This window comes from Tachyglossus aculeatus, chromosome 4, assembly GCF_015852505.1.
Source record: "Tachyglossus aculeatus isolate mTacAcu1 chromosome 4, mTacAcu1.pri, whole genome shotgun sequence".
In the NCBI taxonomy this organism is placed as follows: Eukaryota; Metazoa; Chordata; class Mammalia; order Monotremata; family Tachyglossidae; genus Tachyglossus; species Tachyglossus aculeatus.
Window position 1 is genome coordinate 5,274,147 of NC_052069.1, and position 19,295 is coordinate 5,293,441.

At 46.0% G+C, this 19,295-nt stretch overlaps 1 protein-coding gene across 2 annotated transcripts in view; it reads left to right on the forward strand.

Annotated features, from left to right (window-relative positions):
• ACOX3 (acyl-CoA oxidase 3, pristanoyl) overlaps positions 1-18,054 on the forward strand; it is a 77,908-nt gene extending 59,854 nt beyond the window's left edge. Inside the window, exons 14-18 of one of the 2 annotated variants that reach the window (XM_038745808.1) lie at positions 4,894-5,009; positions 6,788-6,962; positions 10,615-10,682; positions 12,870-12,956; positions 17,527-18,054. In XM_038745808.1, coding sequence (XP_038601736.1) covers positions 4,894-5,009; positions 6,788-6,962; positions 10,615-10,682; positions 12,870-12,956; positions 17,527-17,646 — 566 coding nt within the window. In that variant the 3' untranslated portion in view covers positions 17,647-18,054. The remainder of the gene's footprint in view (positions 1-4,893; positions 5,010-6,787; positions 6,963-10,614; positions 10,683-12,869; positions 12,957-17,526) is intronic. The other variant, XM_038745809.1, reaches the window with a different exon arrangement.
• The last annotated feature ends 1,241 nt before the right edge of the window (positions 18,055-19,295 follow it).

A 19,295-nucleotide genomic window follows, 5' to 3' on the forward strand; every position in this document is an offset into this window, starting at 1 on the left:
TTCTCTGGGCCTTAGTTCCCTCATCTGAAAAATGGGGGTAAGAGTGTGAGCCCCACATGGGACAGGGACTGTGTCCAACCCGATAACATTGTGTGTGTATATATCCTGTATATATGTATATCCTGTATATATATATATATATATATATATATATATATATATATATATATATATATATATATGTTTGTACATATTTATTACTCTATTTATTTCACTTGTACATATCTATTCTATTTATTTTATTTTGTTAGTATGCTTGGTTTTGTTCTCTGTCTCCCCCTTTTAGACTGTGAGCCCACTGTTGGGTAGGGACTGTCTCTATATGTTGCCAATTTGTACTTCCCAAGCGCTTAGTACAGTGCTCTGCACACAGTAAGTGCTCAATAAATACGATTGATGATGATGATGATGATGATGATTTATTTATTTATTTATTTTACTTGTACATATCTATTCTATTTATTTTATTTTGCTAGTATGTTTGGTTTTGTTCTCTGTCTCCCCCCTTTTAGACTGTGAGCCCACTGTTGGGTAGGGACCGTCTCTATATGTTGCCAACTTGTACTTCCCAAGTGCTTAGTACAGTGCTCTGCACACAGTAAGCGCTCAATAAATACGATTGATTGATTGATTGATTGTACCCATCCCGGCACCTAGTAATGATAGTTAAGATATTTGTTAAGTGCTTACTATGTGCCAGGCACTGTATTAAGCGCTGGGGGGGGGATACAGGCAAATCGGGTTGGACACAGTCCCTGTCCCACGTGGGGCTCACAGTCTTAATCCCCATTTACAAATGAGGGAACTGAGGCACGTAGAATTGAAGTGACTTGCCCGGGGTCACCCAGCAGACAAGTGTGGAGCCGGGATTAGAACCCATGACCTTCTGACTCTGAGGCCTGTGCTCTATCCACTACGCCATTGCCTGGCACGTAGTAAGCACTTAACAAATACCATAATGATTATTTGATTATTACTATTATTATTACTATTATTATTATTATTTGTGCCATTCATTCATTCATTCAATCAATCAATCAATCGTATTTATTGAGCACTTACTGTGTGCAGAGCACTGTACTAAGTGCTTGGGAAGTACAAGCTGGCAACATATAGAGACAGTCCCTACCCAACAGTGGGCTCACAGTCTAGAAGGGGGAGACAGACAACAAAACCAAACATACTAACAAAATAAAATAAATAGAATAGGTGGGTACAAGTGAAATAAATCATATTCATTCATTCATTCAACCTTATTTATTGAGCACTTACTGTGTGCAGAGCACTGTGCTAAGTGCTTGGGAAGTACAAGTCAGCAACATATAGAGACGGTCCTTACTCAGCAACGGGCTCACAGTCTACGGGGGGAGACAGACAACAATACAAAGCATGTAGACGGGTGTCAAAATCGTCAGAACAAGTAGAATTAAAGCTTAGTGCTCATCATTAACAAGATAAATAGAATAGTAGATGGGTACAAGTAAAATAAAGAGAGTAATAAATCTGTACAAATATATCCAAGTGCTGTGGGGAGGGGAAGGAGGTAGGGCAGAAGGGGGGGAGGGGGAGGAGGAGGTTCATTCATTCATTCATTCATTCATTCAATCGTATTTATTCATTCAGTCAGTCAGTCAGTCATATTTATTGAGCGCTTACTGTGTGCAGAGCACTGTACTAAGCACTTGGGAAGTCCAAGTTGGCAACATATAGACTGTGAGCCCACTGTTGGGTAGGGACCGTCTCTATATGTCGCCGACTTGGACTTCCCAAGCGCTTAGTACAGTGCTCTGCACACAGTAAGCGCTCAATAAATACGATTGAATCATCATCATCATCATCAATCGTATTTATTGAGTGCTTCTTGTATGCACAGCACCGTACTAAGCGCTTGGGAAGTCCAAGTTGGCAACATATAGAGACGGCCCCTACCCAACAGCGGGCTCACAGTCTAGAAGGGGGAGACAGAGAACAAAACCAAATATACTAACAAAATAAAATAAATAGAATAGCTATGTACAAGTAAAATAAATAAATAAATAGAGTAATAAATATGTACAAACATCTATACATATATACAGGTGCTGTGGGGAAGGGAAGGAGGTAAGATGGGGGGATGGAGAGGGGGACGAGGGGGAGAGGAAGGAAGGGGCTCAGTCTGATGATTGATGATCATCATCATCAATCGTATTTATTGAGCGCTTACTATGTGCAGAGCACCGTACTAAGCGCTTGGGAAGTCCAAGTTGGCAACATATAGAGACGGCCCCTACCCAACAGTGGGCTCACAGTCTAGAAGGGGGAGACAGACAAGAAAACCAAACATATTAATAAAATACGATAAATAGAGGGTTCCCCGCTCCCTCGGCCTCACGGCAGGGACAGACGAATCTGTAATTCCTGTGATGCCTCTCTCCCCCTCTGGACCGTGAGCTCCTTGTGGGCAGGGAACGTGTCTACAAACCCTGTCGTATCGGACTCTCCCTAGGGCTTGGTACGGCGCTCAATAAATACGATGGATCGATTCACTGCCGCGGGGGTGGAGAAAGAAAGAACAAAACTGTGTTTGTTAAGCGCTTACTATGTGCCAAGCACTGAACTAAGCGCTGGGACAGATAGAAGGTGATCGGGTTGTCCCGCGTGGCGCTCACAGTCTTCATCCCCAGTTTACAGATGAGGGAACTGAGGCCCAGAAAAGCGAAGCCCACTGTTGGGTAGGGACCATCTCTATATGTTGCCAACTTGTACTTCCCAAGCGCTTAGTACAGTGCTCTGCACACAGTAAGCGCTCAATAAATACGATTGATTGATTGTGCTTCCCAAGCGCTTACTACAGTGCTGTGCACACAGTAAGCGCTCAATAAATACGATTGAATAATAATAATAATAATGGCATTTGTTAAGTGCTTACTATGTGCAAAGCACTGTTCTAAGCGCTGGGGGGTTACAAGGTGATCAAGTTGCCCCACGTGGGGCTCACAGTCTTAATCCCCATTTTACAGATGAGGGAACTGAGGCTCAGAGAAATTAAGTGACTTGCCCAAGGTCACACAGCAGACATGTGGCAGAGTCGGGATTTGAACCCATGACCTGTGTTTTCAAAGCCCGTGCTCTTTCCACTGAGCCATGAATGAATGAAGTGACTTGCCTAAGATCACACAGCTGATAAGTGGTGGTGTCGGCATTAGAACTCACGACGTGTGACCTGGCCCAAGCCCGGGCTCTTGCCACTGAGCCTCGCCGCTTCTCTAATAATAATAATAATAATGATGGCATTTGTTAAGCGCTTACTATGTGCAAAGCACTGTTCTAAGCGCTGGGGAGGATACAAGGTGATCAGGTTGTCCCACGTGGGGCTCACAGTCTTCATCCCCATTTTACAGATGAGGCCCAGAGAAGTGAAGTGACTTGCCCAAAGTCACACAGCTGACAATTGGCGGAGCCGGGATTTGAACCCATGACCTGTGGCTTCAAAGCCCGTGCTCTTTCCACTGAGCCATGAATGAATGAAGTGACTTGCCTAAGGTCACACAGCTGATAAGTGATGGTGTCAGGATTAGAACTCATGACGTATGACCTGTCCCAAGCCCGGGCTCTTGCCACTGAGCCTCACCGCTTCTCTAATAATAATAATAATGGCATTTGGTAAGTGCTTACTATGTGCAAAGCACTGTTCTAAGCGCTGGGGAGGATACAAGGTGATCAGGTTGTCCCACGGGGGGCTCACAGTCTTCATCCCCATTTTCCAGATGAGGTCACTGAGGCCCAGAGAAGTGAAGTATATATCTGTATATATGTATATATGTTTGTACATATTTATTACTCTATTTATTTATTTATTTATTTTACTTGTACATATCTATTCTATTTATTTTATTTTGTTAGTATGTTTGGTTTTGTTCTCTGTCTCCCCCTTCTAGACTGTGAGCCCACTGTTGGGTAGGGACTGTCTCTATATGTTGCCAATTTGTACTTCCCGAGCGCTTAGTACAGTGCTCTGCACATAGTAAGTGCTCAATAAATACGATTGATGATGATGATGATGATGATGATGTATATATGTTTGTACATATTTAATACTCTATTTATTTATTTATTTATTTTACTTGTACATATGTATTCTATTTATTTTATTTTGTTAGTATGTTTGGTTTTGTTCTCTGTCTCCCCCTTTTAGACTGTGAGCCCACTGTTGGGTAGGGACCGTCTCTATATGTTGCCAATTTGTACTTCCCAAGCGCTTAGTGCAGCGCTCTGCACATAGTAAGCGCTCAATAAATACGATTGATGATGATGATGATGATGTACATGTGTTTGTACATATTTATTACTCTATTTATTTATTTTACTTGTACATATCTATTCTATTTATTTTATTTTGTTAGTACGTTTGGTTTTGTTCTCTGTCTCCCCCTTTTAGACTGTGAGCCCACTGTTGGGTAGGGACCGTCTCTATATGTTGCCAACTTGTACTTCCCAAGCACTTAGTACAGTGCTCTGCACACAGTAAGCGCTCAATAAATACGATTGATGATGATGATGATGAAGCGACTTGCCCAAAGTGACACAGCTGACGATTGGCAGAGCCGGGATTTGAACCCATGACCTCTGACTCCCAAGCCCGGGCTCCTTCCAATGAGCCAGGCTGCTTCTCTAGTCTACTCTCTTCTCTAATGTCGCGGGGAGGACGGTGCTCTGCACACAGTGAGCGCTCAGTAAATACAACCGAAGGAATGAGTAGACTGTGAGCCCACTGTTGGGTAGGGACTGTCTCTATGTGATGCCAATTTGTGCTTCCCAAGCGCTTAGTACAGTGCTCTGCACATAGTAAGCGCTCAATAAATACGATTGATTGATCGATTGATTGAAACGTGCCATCTTTTTTCCCGTTGGAAGCTTGTTTGGCCGCCTACAAGTGGTTGGTGTGTTACCTGCTTCGGGAGAGCCAGCAGAAACTCCGGCAGGAGAGGGAGGCTGGAAGAGACGACTTTGAGGCCAGAAACAACAGCCAGGTGAGGACGTATTAAAAATAATTATAATAATTATAATAATAAATTATGGTATTCATTAAGCACTTACTATGGGCTACAGAGAAGCAGCGTGGCTCAGTGGAAAGAGCCCGGGCTTTGGAGTCAGAGGTCATGGGTTCAAATCCCAGCTCCGCCGCATGTCTGCTGGGTGACCTTGGGCAAGTCATTTAACCCGTATATATGTATATATGTTTGTACATATTTATTACTCTATTTATTTATTTATTTATTTATTTTATTTGTACATAGCTATTCTATTTATTTTATTTTGTTAGTATGTTTGGTTTTGTTCTCTGTCTCCCCGTTTTAGACTGTGAGCCCACTGTTGGGTAGGGACTGTCTCTATATGTTGCCAATTTGTACTTCCCAAGCGCTTAGTACAGTGCTCTGCACATAGTAAGCGCTCAATAAATACGATTGATGATGATGTCTCCCCCTTTTAGACTGTGAGCCCACTGTTGGGTAGGGACTGTCTCTATGTGTTGCCAATTTGTACTTCCCAAGCGCTTAGTACGGTGCTGTGCACATAGTAAGCGCTCAATAAATACGATTGATGATGATGATGTTGATGTATATGTGTTTGTACATATTTATTACTCTATTTTACTTGTACATATCTATTCTATTTATTTTATTTTGTTAGTATGTTTGGTTTTGTTCTCTGTCTCCCCCTTTTAGACTGTGAGCCCACTGTTGGGTAGGGACTGTCTCTAGATGTTGCCAATTTGTACTTCCCAAGCGCTTAGTACGGTGCTCTGCACACAGTAAGCGCTCAATAAATACGATTGATGATGATGATGATGATTTAACTTCTCTGTGCCTCAATTACCTCAGCTGTAAAATGGGGGTTAATACTGTGAGCCCCCCGCGGGACAACCTGATCACCTTGTATCCTCCCCAGCGCTTAGAACAGTGCTTTGCACATAGTAAGCGCTTAATAAATGCCATTATTATTATTATTATTATTATTATTTAACTTCTCTGAGCCTCAGTTACCTCATCTGTAAAATGGACATTAAAACTGTGAGCCCCACGTGGGACAGCCTGATCACCTTGTATCCCCCCCAGCGCTTAGAACAGTGCTTTGCACATAGTAAGCGCTTAACAAATACCATCATTATTATTATTATGGGCCAGGCACTGTACTAAGCGTTGGGGTCGATGCAAGGTGATCAGGTTGTCCCAAATGGGGCTCACGGTCCCCATCCCCATTTTTACTGATGAGGTCACTGAGGCCCAGAGAAGTGAAGGGACGTACCCAAGGTCGCACAGCCGACATGAGAAGCAGCGTGGCTGAGCGGAAAGAGCCCGGGGTTAAGAGTCAGAGGTCGTGGGTTCGAGTCCCGGCTCCGTCGCTTGTCAGCTGGGTGACTTTGGGCAAGTCACTTCACTTCTCTGAGCCTCGGTTCCCTCATCTGGAAAACGGGGATGAAGACCGTGAGCCCCGCGGGGGCCAACCTGATCGCGTTGTACCCGCCCCAGCGCTTAGAACAGTGCTTGGCACACGGTAAGCGCTCAACAAATCCCAACCGTCATCCCGGTCCCGGCGCTGCTTGTGTCAGCCGTGTGACTTTGGGCAAGTCACTTCTCCGGGCCTCAGTTCCCTCCTCTGTAAAATGAGGATGAAGACCGTGAGCCCCCCGTGGGACAACCTGATCACCTTGTAACCTCCCCAGCGCTTAGAACAGTGCTTGGCACATAGTAAGCGCTTAACGGATGCCGTCATTATTGTTATCATTGTGTCTCCGCTGTGTCTGCAGGTGTTTCAGTGCCGGCCACTGGCGCTGGCGTTCGCAGAGCACAGCGTCCTGCAGCGCTTCGTGGAGCTGTACAGGCCGCCCCGCACCCCGGCCTCGCTCCGCCCGGTGCTCGCCCGCCTCGCCGCCCTCTACGGCCTCTGGGCGCTCACCGGCCACACCGCCCTCCTCTACCAAGGTCAGACCCCAGACTCCGGCTGCCCGCCCGCGGAGGGGATCAATCAATCAATCAATCAATCAATCAATCGTATTTATTGAGCGCTTACTATGTGCAGAGCACTGTACTAAGCGCTTGGGAAGTACAAATTGGCAACACATAGAGACAGTCCCTACCCAACAGTGGGCTCACAGTCTAAAAGGGGGAGACAGAGAACAAAACCAAACATACCAACAAAATAAAATAAATAGGATAGAAATGTACGAGTAAAATAAATAGAGTAATAAATATGTACAAACATATATCCATATATACACGTGCTGTGGGGAAGGGAAGGAGGTAAGATGGGGGGATGGAGAGGGGGACGAGGGGGAGAGGAAGGAAGAGGCTCAGTCTGGGAAGGCCTCCTGGAGGAGGTGAGCTCTCAGCAGGGCCTTGAAGGGAGGAAGAGAGCTAGCTTGGCAGATGGGCAGAGGGACTGGGGGCATTCCAGGCCCGGGGGAGGACGTGGGCCGGGGGTCGATGGCGGGACAGGCGAGACCGAGGTACAGTGATGAGATTAGCGGCCGTTAATCCATTAGAGGGATGGAGCCCAGAAGTCAATCAATCAATCAATCAATCAATCGTATTTATTGAGCGCTTACTGTGTGCAGAGCACTGGACTAAGCGGTTGGGAAGTCCAAGTTGGCAACATAGAGAGACGGTCCCTACCCAACGGTGGGCTCACAGTCTAAAAGGTGGGCTCACAGTCTAAAAGATCGTCATCATCATCATCAATCGTATTTATTGAGCGCTTACTGTGTGCAGAGCACTGGACTAAGCGCTTGGGAAGTCCAAGTTGGCAACATAGAGAGACGGTCCCTACCCAACGGTGGGCTCACAGTCTAAAAGGTGGGCTCACAGTCTAAAAGATCGTCATCATCATCATCAATCGTATTTATTGAGCGCTTACTGTGTGCAGAACACTGGACTAAGCGCTTGGGAAGTCCAAGTTGGCAACACATAGAGACGGTCCCTACCCAACAGCAGGCTCACAGTCTAAAAGATCGTGGGCTCTAATCCCAGCCCCGCCGCTTAGAATAATAATAAGAATGATGGTGTTTGTTCATGCAGTCTTTCAGTCGTATTTATTGAGTGCTTACTGTGTGCAGAGCACTGTACTAAACGCTTGGGAAGTACAAGTCGGTAACATAGACAGTCCCTACCCAATGACGGTATACATACCTATATATATGTTTGTACATATTTACTACTCTATTTATTTATTTTACTTGTACATATCTATTCTATTTATTTTATTTTGTTAATATGTTTGGTTTTGTTCTCTGTCTCCCCCCTCTAGACTGTGAGCCCACTGTTGGGTAGGGACCGTCTCTGTATGTTGCCAACTTGGACTTCCCAAGCGCTTAGTACAGTGCTCTGCACACAGTAAGTGCTCAATAAGTACGATTGATTGATTGATTGACGGGCTCACAGTCTAGGAGGGGGAGACAGACAACAAAACATGTAGGTGTGTGTCAAAATCGTCAGAACAATAAGCGCTTACTATGTGCCAAGCACTGTTCTAAGCGCTGGGGTAGATAATAATAATAATAATGATGACATTTATTAAGCGCTTACTCTGTGCAAAGCACCGTTCTCAGCCCTGGGGAGGTTACAGAGTGATCAGGTTGTCCCACAGCGGGCTCACAGTCTTCATAATAATAATAATGATGGCATTTATTAAGCACTTACTATGTGCAAAGCACTGTTCTAAGCGCTGGAGAGGGTACAAGGTGATCAGGTTGTCCCACAGGGGACTCACAGTCTTAATCCCCACTTTACAGATGAGGTAACTGAGGCCCAGAGAAGTTAAGTGACTTGCCCAAAAGTCACACAGCTGACAGATGAGGTCACTGAGGCCCAGAGAAGTGAAGTGACTTGCCCAGAGTCACAAGATACAAGGTCTTCAGGTTGTCCCGCTTGGGGCTCACAGTCTTCATCCCCCATTTCACAGATGAGGGAACTGAGGCACAGAGAAGTTAAGCGGCTCACCCAAGGTCACCCAGCAGACAAGTGGCGGAGCCGGGATTAGAACCCACATCCTCTGACTCCCAAGCCTGGGCTCTTTCCACTGAGCCACGCTGATTCTCTGCCGCGTGACTTTGGGCGGCTCACTTCCCTTCTCTGGGCCTCAGTTCCATCATCTGGGGATGGAGACTGCGAGCCCCACAGAGGAACAGGCCCGATTTGCTTGTATCCACCCCAGCGCTTAGTACAGTGGCTGGGCCCACAGTAAGCGCTTAACAAACACCACAATTATTATTATTATCATCATTATTTATTGAGCACTGACTGTGTGCAGAGCACTGGACCAAATGCTTGGGTGAGGACAGTAGAACAATAAACGGACATATTCCCTGTCTACAACGAGCTTACAGTCTAGAGCGGGGGAGACTGACTTTCATAGAAATAAATAAATGACAGATGTGGACCTGAGTGGGGTGGGGTGGGGACAGCAATATAAATGAATAAAATGAGAGATAAGCGCCATGGGGCGGGGATGGGGGGAAAGAGCAAAGGAAGGGAGTTAGGGCAACGCGGAAGGGAGGGGGAGATGAGGAAAAGGGGGGCTTAGTCAGGGAAGGCCTACAGGAGGAGATGGGACTTCAGTAATAATAATAATAATAATGATGGCATTTATTAAGCGCTTACTATGTACAAAGCACTGTTGTAAGCGCTGGAGAGGATATAGGGTGATCAGGTTGTCCCGCAGGGGACTCGCAGTCTTCATCCCCATTTTACAGATGAGGGACTGAGGCACAGAGAAGTTAAGTGACTTGCCCAGAGTCATACAGCTGACAAGTGGCAGAGCCAGGATTTGAACACATGACCTCGGACTCCAGATAATAATAATAATGATAATAATAATAATGACATTTATTAAGCGCTTACTATGTGCAAAGCACTGTTCTAAGCGCTGGGGAGGTTACAAGGTGATCAGGTTGTCCCACCGGGGGGGTTCACAGTCTTAATCCCCATATTACAGATGAGGTAACTGAGGCACAGAGAAGCGAAGTGACTTGCCCAAAGTCCCACAGCTGACAGTTGGCAGAGCCCGGGATTTGAACCCATGACCTCGGAGTCCAAAGCCCGGGCTCTTTCCATTGAGCCACGCTGCTTCTCTAAGGCTTTGAAGGTGGGTGGGGGGAGTCATCATCTGTGGGCTATGAGGAGGCCGGGGGCGAGATAGACGAGTGCTCTGCCCACAGTAAGAGCTTAATAAATACCTCCTACCTATTGAGTGACCTCCTCCCAGAAGCCTTCCCCAACTCGCCTCTCCCCTCCCCACCCTATTGACCCTCCCTTCTGAATCCCCTCTGAACTTGGGTCGGTACCTACTGAGCACTTTGCCGTTCACTCTGCCCCGGCCCCACGCCACTCTGCTCATTCATTCACTCAATCGTATTTATTGAGCGCTCACTGTGTGCAGAGCACTGGACTAAGCGCTTGGGAAGTACACGCTCCTTGGCCTTCCACTCTCTAATTCCCTTTTCTCGCCGGTTACGCCCTCCAGACGCTAGGCTCCCTGTCGGGGAGGAATGTGTCGCACAGCCTTAGTTCATGTACAGAAATAGCGTTCAGTACATAGCCTCGCCGGCTTGATTCTCGCCACCTGGCCCTTCACTTCCAGGCGGATACTTCTCGGGAGATCAAGTTGGCAAGAACGTCCAGAAGGCCATTTTGGAGCTCTGTTCAAAGGTGAGTCTCTTGCCGTTTATGACGCTACTTTCATAACTGGTGTATTTCATTCATTCATTCCATCCTATTCATTCTGTCGCATTTATTGAGCGCTCACTGTGTGCAGAGCACTGTACTAAGCGCTTGGGAAGTCCAAGTTGGCCACATATAGAGGCGGTCCCTACCCAGCAGTGGGTTCGCAGTCTAGAAGAGTGGGCTCACAGTCTGTTGAGCGCTTAGTGTGTGCAGAGCTCTGTACTAAACGCTTGGGAAGTACAAGTCGTCTACATATAGGGACGGTCCCCACCCAAAAACGGGCTCACAGTCTAGAAGGGGGAGACGGACAACAAAACGAAACGTGGAGACGGGTGAAGCGTTCGCTCTGTGCCAAATTCATTCATCCAGTCCTACTTATTGAGTACTTAAATACCACTGAATAATAAAAATAATAATGATGGCATTTATTAAGCGCTTATTATGTGCAAAGCACTGTTCTAAGCGCTGGGGAGGTTACAAGGTGATCAGGTTGTCCCACGTGGGGCTCACAGTCTTAATCCCCATTTTACAGATGACGTAACTGAGGCACAGAGAAGTTAAGCGACTTGCCCAAAGTCACACAGCTGACAGTTGGCGGAGCCGGGATTTGAATCCATGACCTGTGACTCCAAAGCCCGGGCTCTTTCCACTGAGCCACGCTGCTTCCCCTAATGAATGAATGAATGGCACCACCATCCTTCCTGTCTCCCAAGCCCATAACCCTGGCAGTTTTCTTAACTCCTCTCTCTCACGAGAAGCAGCGTGGCTCAGTGGAAAGAGCCCGGGCTTGGGTGTCAGGGGTCGTGGGTTCAAATCCCGGCTCCGCCACTTATCAGCTGTGTGACTTTGGGCGAGTCACTTATCTTCTCTGGGCCTCAGTGACCTCATCTGTCAAATGGGGCTGAAGACTGTGAGCCCCCCCGTGGGACAACCTGATCACCTTGTAACCTTCCCAGCGCTTAGAACCGTGCTTTGCACATAGTAAGCGGTTAATAAATGCCATCATCATCATCATAGAAGCGGTCCCTACCCAACAGTGGGCTCACAGTCTATATGTTGCCAACTTGTACTTCCCAAGCGCTTAGTACAGTGCTCTGCACACAGTAAGCGCTCAATAAATACAATTGATTGATTGAAATACAATTGATTATATCTCCCCAGCACTTAGAACAGTGCTTGGTTTACTATGCAGGAATACCAGAATTATTATTATCATTGCTCTTATTATCACTATTCATTCATTCATTCAGTCGTATTTATTGAGCACTTACTATGTGCAGAGCACCATACTAAGCGCTTGGGAAGTCCAAGTCGGCAACATATAGAGACGGTCCCTACCCAACAGTGGGCTCACAGTCTATATGTTGCCAACTTGTACTTCCCAAGTGCTTAGTATGGTGCTCTGCACACAGTAAGCGCTCATTAAATGCCATTGATTGATTGAAATACGATTGATTATATCTCCCCAGCACTTAGAACAGTGCTTGGTTTACTATGCACGAATACCAGAATTATTATTATCATTGCTCTTATTATCACTATTCATTCATTCATTCAGTCGTATTTATTGAGCACTTACTATGTGCAGAGCACCATACTAAGCGCTTGGGAAGTCCAAGTCGGCAACATATAGAGACGGTCCCTACCCAACAGTGGGCTCACAGTCTATATGTTGCCAACTTGTACTTCCCAAGCGCTTAGTACGGTGCTCTGCACACAGTAAGCGCTCATTAAATGCCATTGATTGATTGAAATACGATTGATTATATCTCCCCAGCGCTTAGAACAGTGCTTGGCCCATAGTAAGTGCTTAACAAATGCCATCATCATCATTATTATTATTATTATACCAAATACGATCGCATGGGCCAACCAGCTCAGTTCCATTGTACTGTCAATCAATCAATCAATCAATCAATCGTATTTATTGAGCGCTTACTGTGTGCAGAGCACCGTGCTAAGCGCTTGGGAAGGAGCACTCAGTAAATACCATCGATAGCTTGATTTCTGAATCTCCCACTTCCCAATGGACCGCCTCCCTGCAGAAAGTCTCTTTAAGGGGGTAATTCTGAGCATAAGGTGGGCGTCAGTGATGGGTGCTCAATAATGGCGGCGGAGGTGGAGAGAGAGAGAGATGTCCGCCACGTCTGGTGGCGTGTCCTGTCCCGACAGCTGAAGGAGGACGCGGTGGCTTTGGTGGACGTCATGGCCCCCCCGGACTTCATCCTGAACTCGCCCATCGGCCGGGCGGACGGCCAGGTACCCGGGGTCCCCTCGCCCGCTCCGGCCCCCCGAGGGATGACCAGGGCCGGGGGTGGGCGGGGTGGGAGGGGAGCACCGGGGGTCGGGGCCCCGGCGATTCGGCGAGGATGCTGTGAGGGACCCCTCCCGTCGTCTCCCGCCTCTGGGGATGACGTGGGAAGCGTTCTGGAATGTGCCCGGGGCCTCAGTTCCCTCATCTGGAAAATGGGGTTGAAGACTGGGAGCCCCACGTTGGACAACCTGATCACCTAGACTGGGAGCCCACTGTTGGGTTGGGACCGTCTCTATAATAATAATAATAATAATAATAATAATAATGGCATTTATTAAGCGCTTACTATGTGCATAGCACTGTTCTAAGCGCTGGGGAGGTTACAAGGTGATCAGGTTGTCCCACAGGGGGTTCACAGCCTTATCTCTAGATCATTCATGTATATATATATATATATATATTGCCAATTTGTACTTCCCAAGTGCTTAGTACAGTGCTCTGCACATAGTAAGCGCTCAATAAATACAATTGATGATGATGATGATATAGGTATGATATGTAGGTACATACAGGTATGTATATACCTGTATATACGTATATATGTTTGTACGTATTTATTACTCTATTTACTTTACTTGTACATATCTATTCTATTTATTTTATTTTGTTAGTATGTTTGGTTTTGTTCTCTGTCTCCCCCCTTTTAGACTGTGAGCCCACTGTTGGGTAGGGACTGTCTCTGTATGTTGCCAATTTGTACTTCCCAAGCGCTTAGTACAGTGCTCTGCACATAGTAAGCGCTCAGTAAATACGATTGATGATGATGATGTTGATGATGATTCAATCGTATTTATTGAGCGCTTACTGTGTGCAGAGCACTGCACTACGCGCTTGGGAAGTCCAAGTCGGCGACATATAGAGACAGTCCCTACCCAACAGTGGGCTCACAGTCTATATGTGGCCAACTTGGACTTCCCAAGTGCTTAGTGCAGTGCTCTGCACACAGTAAGCGCTCAATAAATACAATTGATGATGATGATAGAAGGGGGAGACAGAGAACAAAACAAAACATATTAACAAAATAAAATAAATAGAATAGTAAATATGTACAAGTAAAATAGAGTAATAAATATGTAGACATATATACATATATACCAGAATTATTATTATCATTGCTATTTTTATCACCATTCATTCAATCGTATTTATTGAGCACTTACTGTGTGCAGAGCACTGTACTAAGCGCTTGGGAAGTACAAGTTGGGAACATATAGAGACAGTCCCTACGCAACAGCGGCCTCACAGTCTAGAAGGGGGAGACAGATGACAAAACAAAACATATTAACAAAATAAACTAAATAGAATAGTAAATATGTCCAAGTAAAATAAATGGAGTAATAAATCTGTACAAACATATAGACAGGTGCTGTGGGGAGGGGAAGGAGGTAGGGTGGGGAGGAGGGGGCTCAGTTTGGGAAGGCCTCCTGGAGGAGGTGAGCTCCATCAGGCCCACAGTAAAATTTAATTAATCAATTAGTGATACTTACTGAGCTCTTTCTGGGTGCCGAGCATTGTTCCCAAGCGCTTAGTACAGTGCTGTGCACACAGTAAGCGCTCAATAAATGCGATTGAATGAATGAATGAATGAATGAATGAATGTCCTAAGGGCTTGGGTGAGTGTCAGCCAGGAAGAAGGGGCTGCCGACCTTCAGATGGATCCCGGACCCCCTCTGGATTCATAATAAAAATAATGATGATGGCATTTGTTAAGCGCTTACTATGTGCAAGGCACTGTTCTAATAATAATAAATATAATAATGATGGCATTTAAGTGCTTACTGTATGCAAAGCACTGTTCTAATAATAATAAAAATAATAATGGTGGCATTTGTTAAGCACTTACTTTGTGCAAAGCACTGTTCTAATAATAGTAAAAATAATCAATCAATCAGTCGTATTTATTGAGCGCTTACTGTGTGCAGAGCACTGTACTAAGTGCTTGGGAAGTACAAATTGGCAACATCTAGAGACAGTCCCTACCCAACAGTGGGCTCACAGTCTAAAAGGGGGAGACAGAGAACAAAACCATACATGCTAACAAAATAAAATAAATAGAATAGATATGTACAAGTAAAATAAATAAATAAATAGAGTAATAGATATGTACAGACATATATACATATATACAGGTGCTGTGGGGAAGGGAAGGAGGTAAGATGGGGGGGATGGAGAGGGGGACGAGGGAGAGAGGAAGGAAGGGGCTCAGTGTGGGAAGGCCTCCTGGAGGAGGTGAGCTCTCAGCAGGGCCTTGAAGGGAGGAAGAGAGCTAGCTTGGCGGATGGGCAGAGGGATTGGGGGCATTCCGGGCCCGGAGAGGATGTGGGCCGGGGGTCGATGGCGGGACAGGCGAGAAAGAGGTACGGTGAGGAGATTAGCGGCAGGGTGAGGAGATTAGCGGCAAATAATAATAATGATGGCATTCGTTAAGCACTTACTGTGTGCAAAGCACTGTTCTAAGCACTGGGGAGGATTCAAGGTGATCCGGTTGTCCCCCGGGGGGCTCATAGTCTTAATCCCCATTTCCCCATTTTACAGATGAGGTAACTGAGGCCCAGAGAAGTGAAGTGACTTGCCCAAAGTCACACAGCTGACAATTGGCAGAGCCGGGATTTGAGCCCATGACCTCTGACTCCAAAGCCCGGGCTCTTTCCTCTGAGCCACACTGCTTCTTCATCCCAATATGAAGACTGTGAGCCCCATTGTGGGACAGGGATTGTGTCCAACCCAATTTGCTTCTATCATTCATTCAATCGTATTTATTGAGCGCTTAGTGTGTGCAGAGCACTGTACTAAGCGCTTGGGAAGTCCAAGTTGGCAACATATAGAGACGGTCCCTACCCATCAGCGGGCTCACAGTCTAGAAGGGGGAGACAGACAACAAAACAAAGTCTATTAACCAAATAAAATAAATAATAGTAAATATGTCCAAGTAAAATAAATAGAGTAGTAAATCCGTACAAACATATAGACAGGTGCTGTGGGGAGGGGAAGGAGGTAGGGTGGGGGTATGGGGGGGAGATCCCCCCCACCCTGTGCTCAGTACAGTTCCTGGCACATAGTAAGCACTTATCAAATACCATAATTATTGATTCATTATTAGTTTATGTAAATACGAACTGATGGATTGATGGCACAGGTCAATTTACTTCTCTGGGCCTCAGTTTCCCATCTGTAAAACTGGAATTGAAACCGTGAGCCCCACATGGGACTGTGTCCAACCCAATTTGATTGTATCCACCGCAGCATTTAATACAGTGCCTGGCACATAGGAAGTGCTTAACAAGTACCACAGGTATTTGGCCTAGTGGAAAGAGCCCGGGCTTGGGAGTCAGAGGTCGTGGGTTCTAATCCCGGCTCCATCACTTGTCTGCCATGTGACCTTAGGCAAGCCACTTCACTTCTCTGGGCCTCAGTGACCTCATCTGGAAAATGGGGATTAATAATAATAATGATGGTGTTTATTAAGCGCTTACTATGTGCCGAGCACTGTTCTAAACGCTGGAGTAGATAACAGGTCATTAGGTTGTCCCACGTGGGGCTCACAGTCTTCATCCCCATTTGACAGCTGAGGTAAGTGAGGCCCAGAGAAGTGAAGTGACTTGCCCAAAGTCACAAGATTAAGACTGTGAGCCCCACGTGGAACGACCCGATGACCTTGTATCCACCTTGTGGCTCAGTGGAAAGAGCCCGGGCTCGGGAGTTGGAGGTCATGGGTTCAAATCCCGGCTCCGCCACTTGTCTGCTGGACGACTTTGGGCAAGTCACTTCACTTCTCTGGGCCTCTGTTCCCTCATCTGTCAAATGGGGATGAAGACTGTGAGCCCCCAGTGAGACAACCTGATCACCTTGTAACCTCCCCAGCGCTTAGAACAGTGCTTGGCACATAGTAAGTGCTTAATAAATGCCGTCATTATTATCATCATTCTCTGGGCCTCAGTTACCTCATCTGTCAAATGGGGATGAAGACTGTGAGCCCCCCGTGGGACAACCTGATCACCTTGTAACCTCCCCAGTGCTTACAACAGTGCTTGGCACATAGTAAGTGCTTAATAAATGCCATCATTATTATTATCATTCTCTGGGCCTCAGTGACCTCATCTGTAAAATGGGGGTGAAGACTGTGAGCCCCCCCGTGGGACAACCTGATCACCTTGTAACCTCCCCAGTGCTTAGAACAGTGCTTTGCACATAGTAAGCGCTTAACAAATGCCATCATTATTATCATTATTATTATTATTACCTGTATGTATGTATATATGTTTGTACATGTTACTCTATTTTACTTGTACATATCTATTCTATTTATTTTATTTTGTTAGTATACATGGTTTTGTTCTCTGTCTCCCCCTTTTAGACTGTGAGCCCACTGTTGGGTAGGGACTGTCTCTCTATGTTGCCAATTTGTACTTCCCAAGCGCTTAGTACAGTGCTCTGCACACAGTAAGCGCTCAATAAATACGATTGATGATGATTGTTATTTTGGTGATGTCCTGAGAGACTTTTCCCCCGTTGCAGCTGTACAAGAACCTGTGGGGTGCGATCCTGCAGGGGCGACACGTGCTGGACCGGCCCTCGTGGTGGGCAGAGTTGGCGGTGAAGAAGCCCACCCTGGGAAGCCTGGAGTCCAAACTGTAGGCGGGCAGGCGGGTCGGAGCCGCCCCCCGGGCCGGGCGGGCCCCGACGCCACCGCCGCCGACCCCGTAAGCTTGGGAAAGTCCAATTCGACAATAAACGGCGACATTCCCTGCCCGCAGCCAGCTTATAGTCTAATCTGTGTTATGGCTCCGGGAATTTTTCATTCCAGTGTTATCAGGCTGGCTCTCTTTTGATCTTATTTTGCTTATCTGGATTAGGACTCACTGGGTTTGAGCAGTGCAATGTTTTATCCTTTATCTTTGCTTTCCAAAGTATAAATGGTGTCAACATCCAACTAGAGTGGACACGACAGCTAATCCAAAGGGTGATTTGGAATGCTTTTGCCAGTAGAGGTGGTCTGGAAATAGAGCACGTTTTATTCTTAATAATAATAATAATAATAATAATAATAATAATAATAATGATGATGATGATATTTGTTAAGCGCTTACTATGTGCCAAGTATTGTTCTAAACACTGGGGTAGAAAGCACTTCTCTGGGCCTCAGTTTCCCATCTGTAAAACTGGAATTGAAACCGTGAGCCCCACATGGGACTGTGTCCAACCCAATTTGATTGTATCCACCACAGCATTTAATACAGTGCCTGGCACATAGGAAGTGCTTAACAAGTACCACAGGTATTTGGCCTAGTGGAAAGAGTTTTGCCCATAGTAAGCGCTTAATAAATGCCATTATTATTATTTTACAAGGTCATCAGGTTGTCCCTTGTGGGGCTCACAATCTTAATCCACGTTTTACAGTTGAGGGAACTGAGGCACAGAGAAGTGAAGTGACTCGCCCAAGGTCACACAGCTGATGAGTGATTAGAACCCACGACCTCTGAACCCGAAGTCCAGGCTCTTGCCACTAAGCCAAGCTGCCTCTCCGACATTAACGCTTCCGTTGTTAACGGTGAATTGATTCAGTAGGTTAGTTCATTCATTCATTCAATCGTATTTATTAAGTGCTTACTGTGTGCAGAGCACTGTACTAAGCGCTTGGGAAGTACAAGTTGGCAACATATAGAGACGGTCCCTACCCAACAGTGGGATCACAGTCTAGAAGGGGGAGACAGACAACAAAACAAAACATGTGGACAGGTGTCCAACTTCCTCCTGCTTACACTGTGAGCCCCATGGGGAACGGGGACTGTGTCCAACCCGATAAGCTTCTATCGACCCCAGCGTTTAGGACAGTGCTTGACACATAGTAAGCGCTTAACAAATGCCATTTCAAAAAAAACAAAACAAAAAAACAAACACAAAACCTCATTCAACAATGTTCCTAAAGAACTCCCACGTAGAGATCGCAAAGGGATGGAAAACTTCACCAGTGTTGACCAGCCTTATACATCACACTACCACTGACTATTATTATTATTATTATTATTATGTCATTTATTAAGCACTTACTAAGTGCAAAGCACTGTTCTAAGCACTGGGGAGGTTACAAGGTGTTAGTTGTTTAACACAGATGGGGATGGTCATTGGATCAGAAGCGAGTGAGACATTTGCGAGTCACTTCACTTCTCCGGTAGCTTGCCTGGACGTCCATTCTGAGGGTAAGGAGTGGGCCACCTAATATCCCTGACCTTTGCTCAGTAATTAAATGATCGGAAAACTATTCTAGACATCGACCATATGAGGCC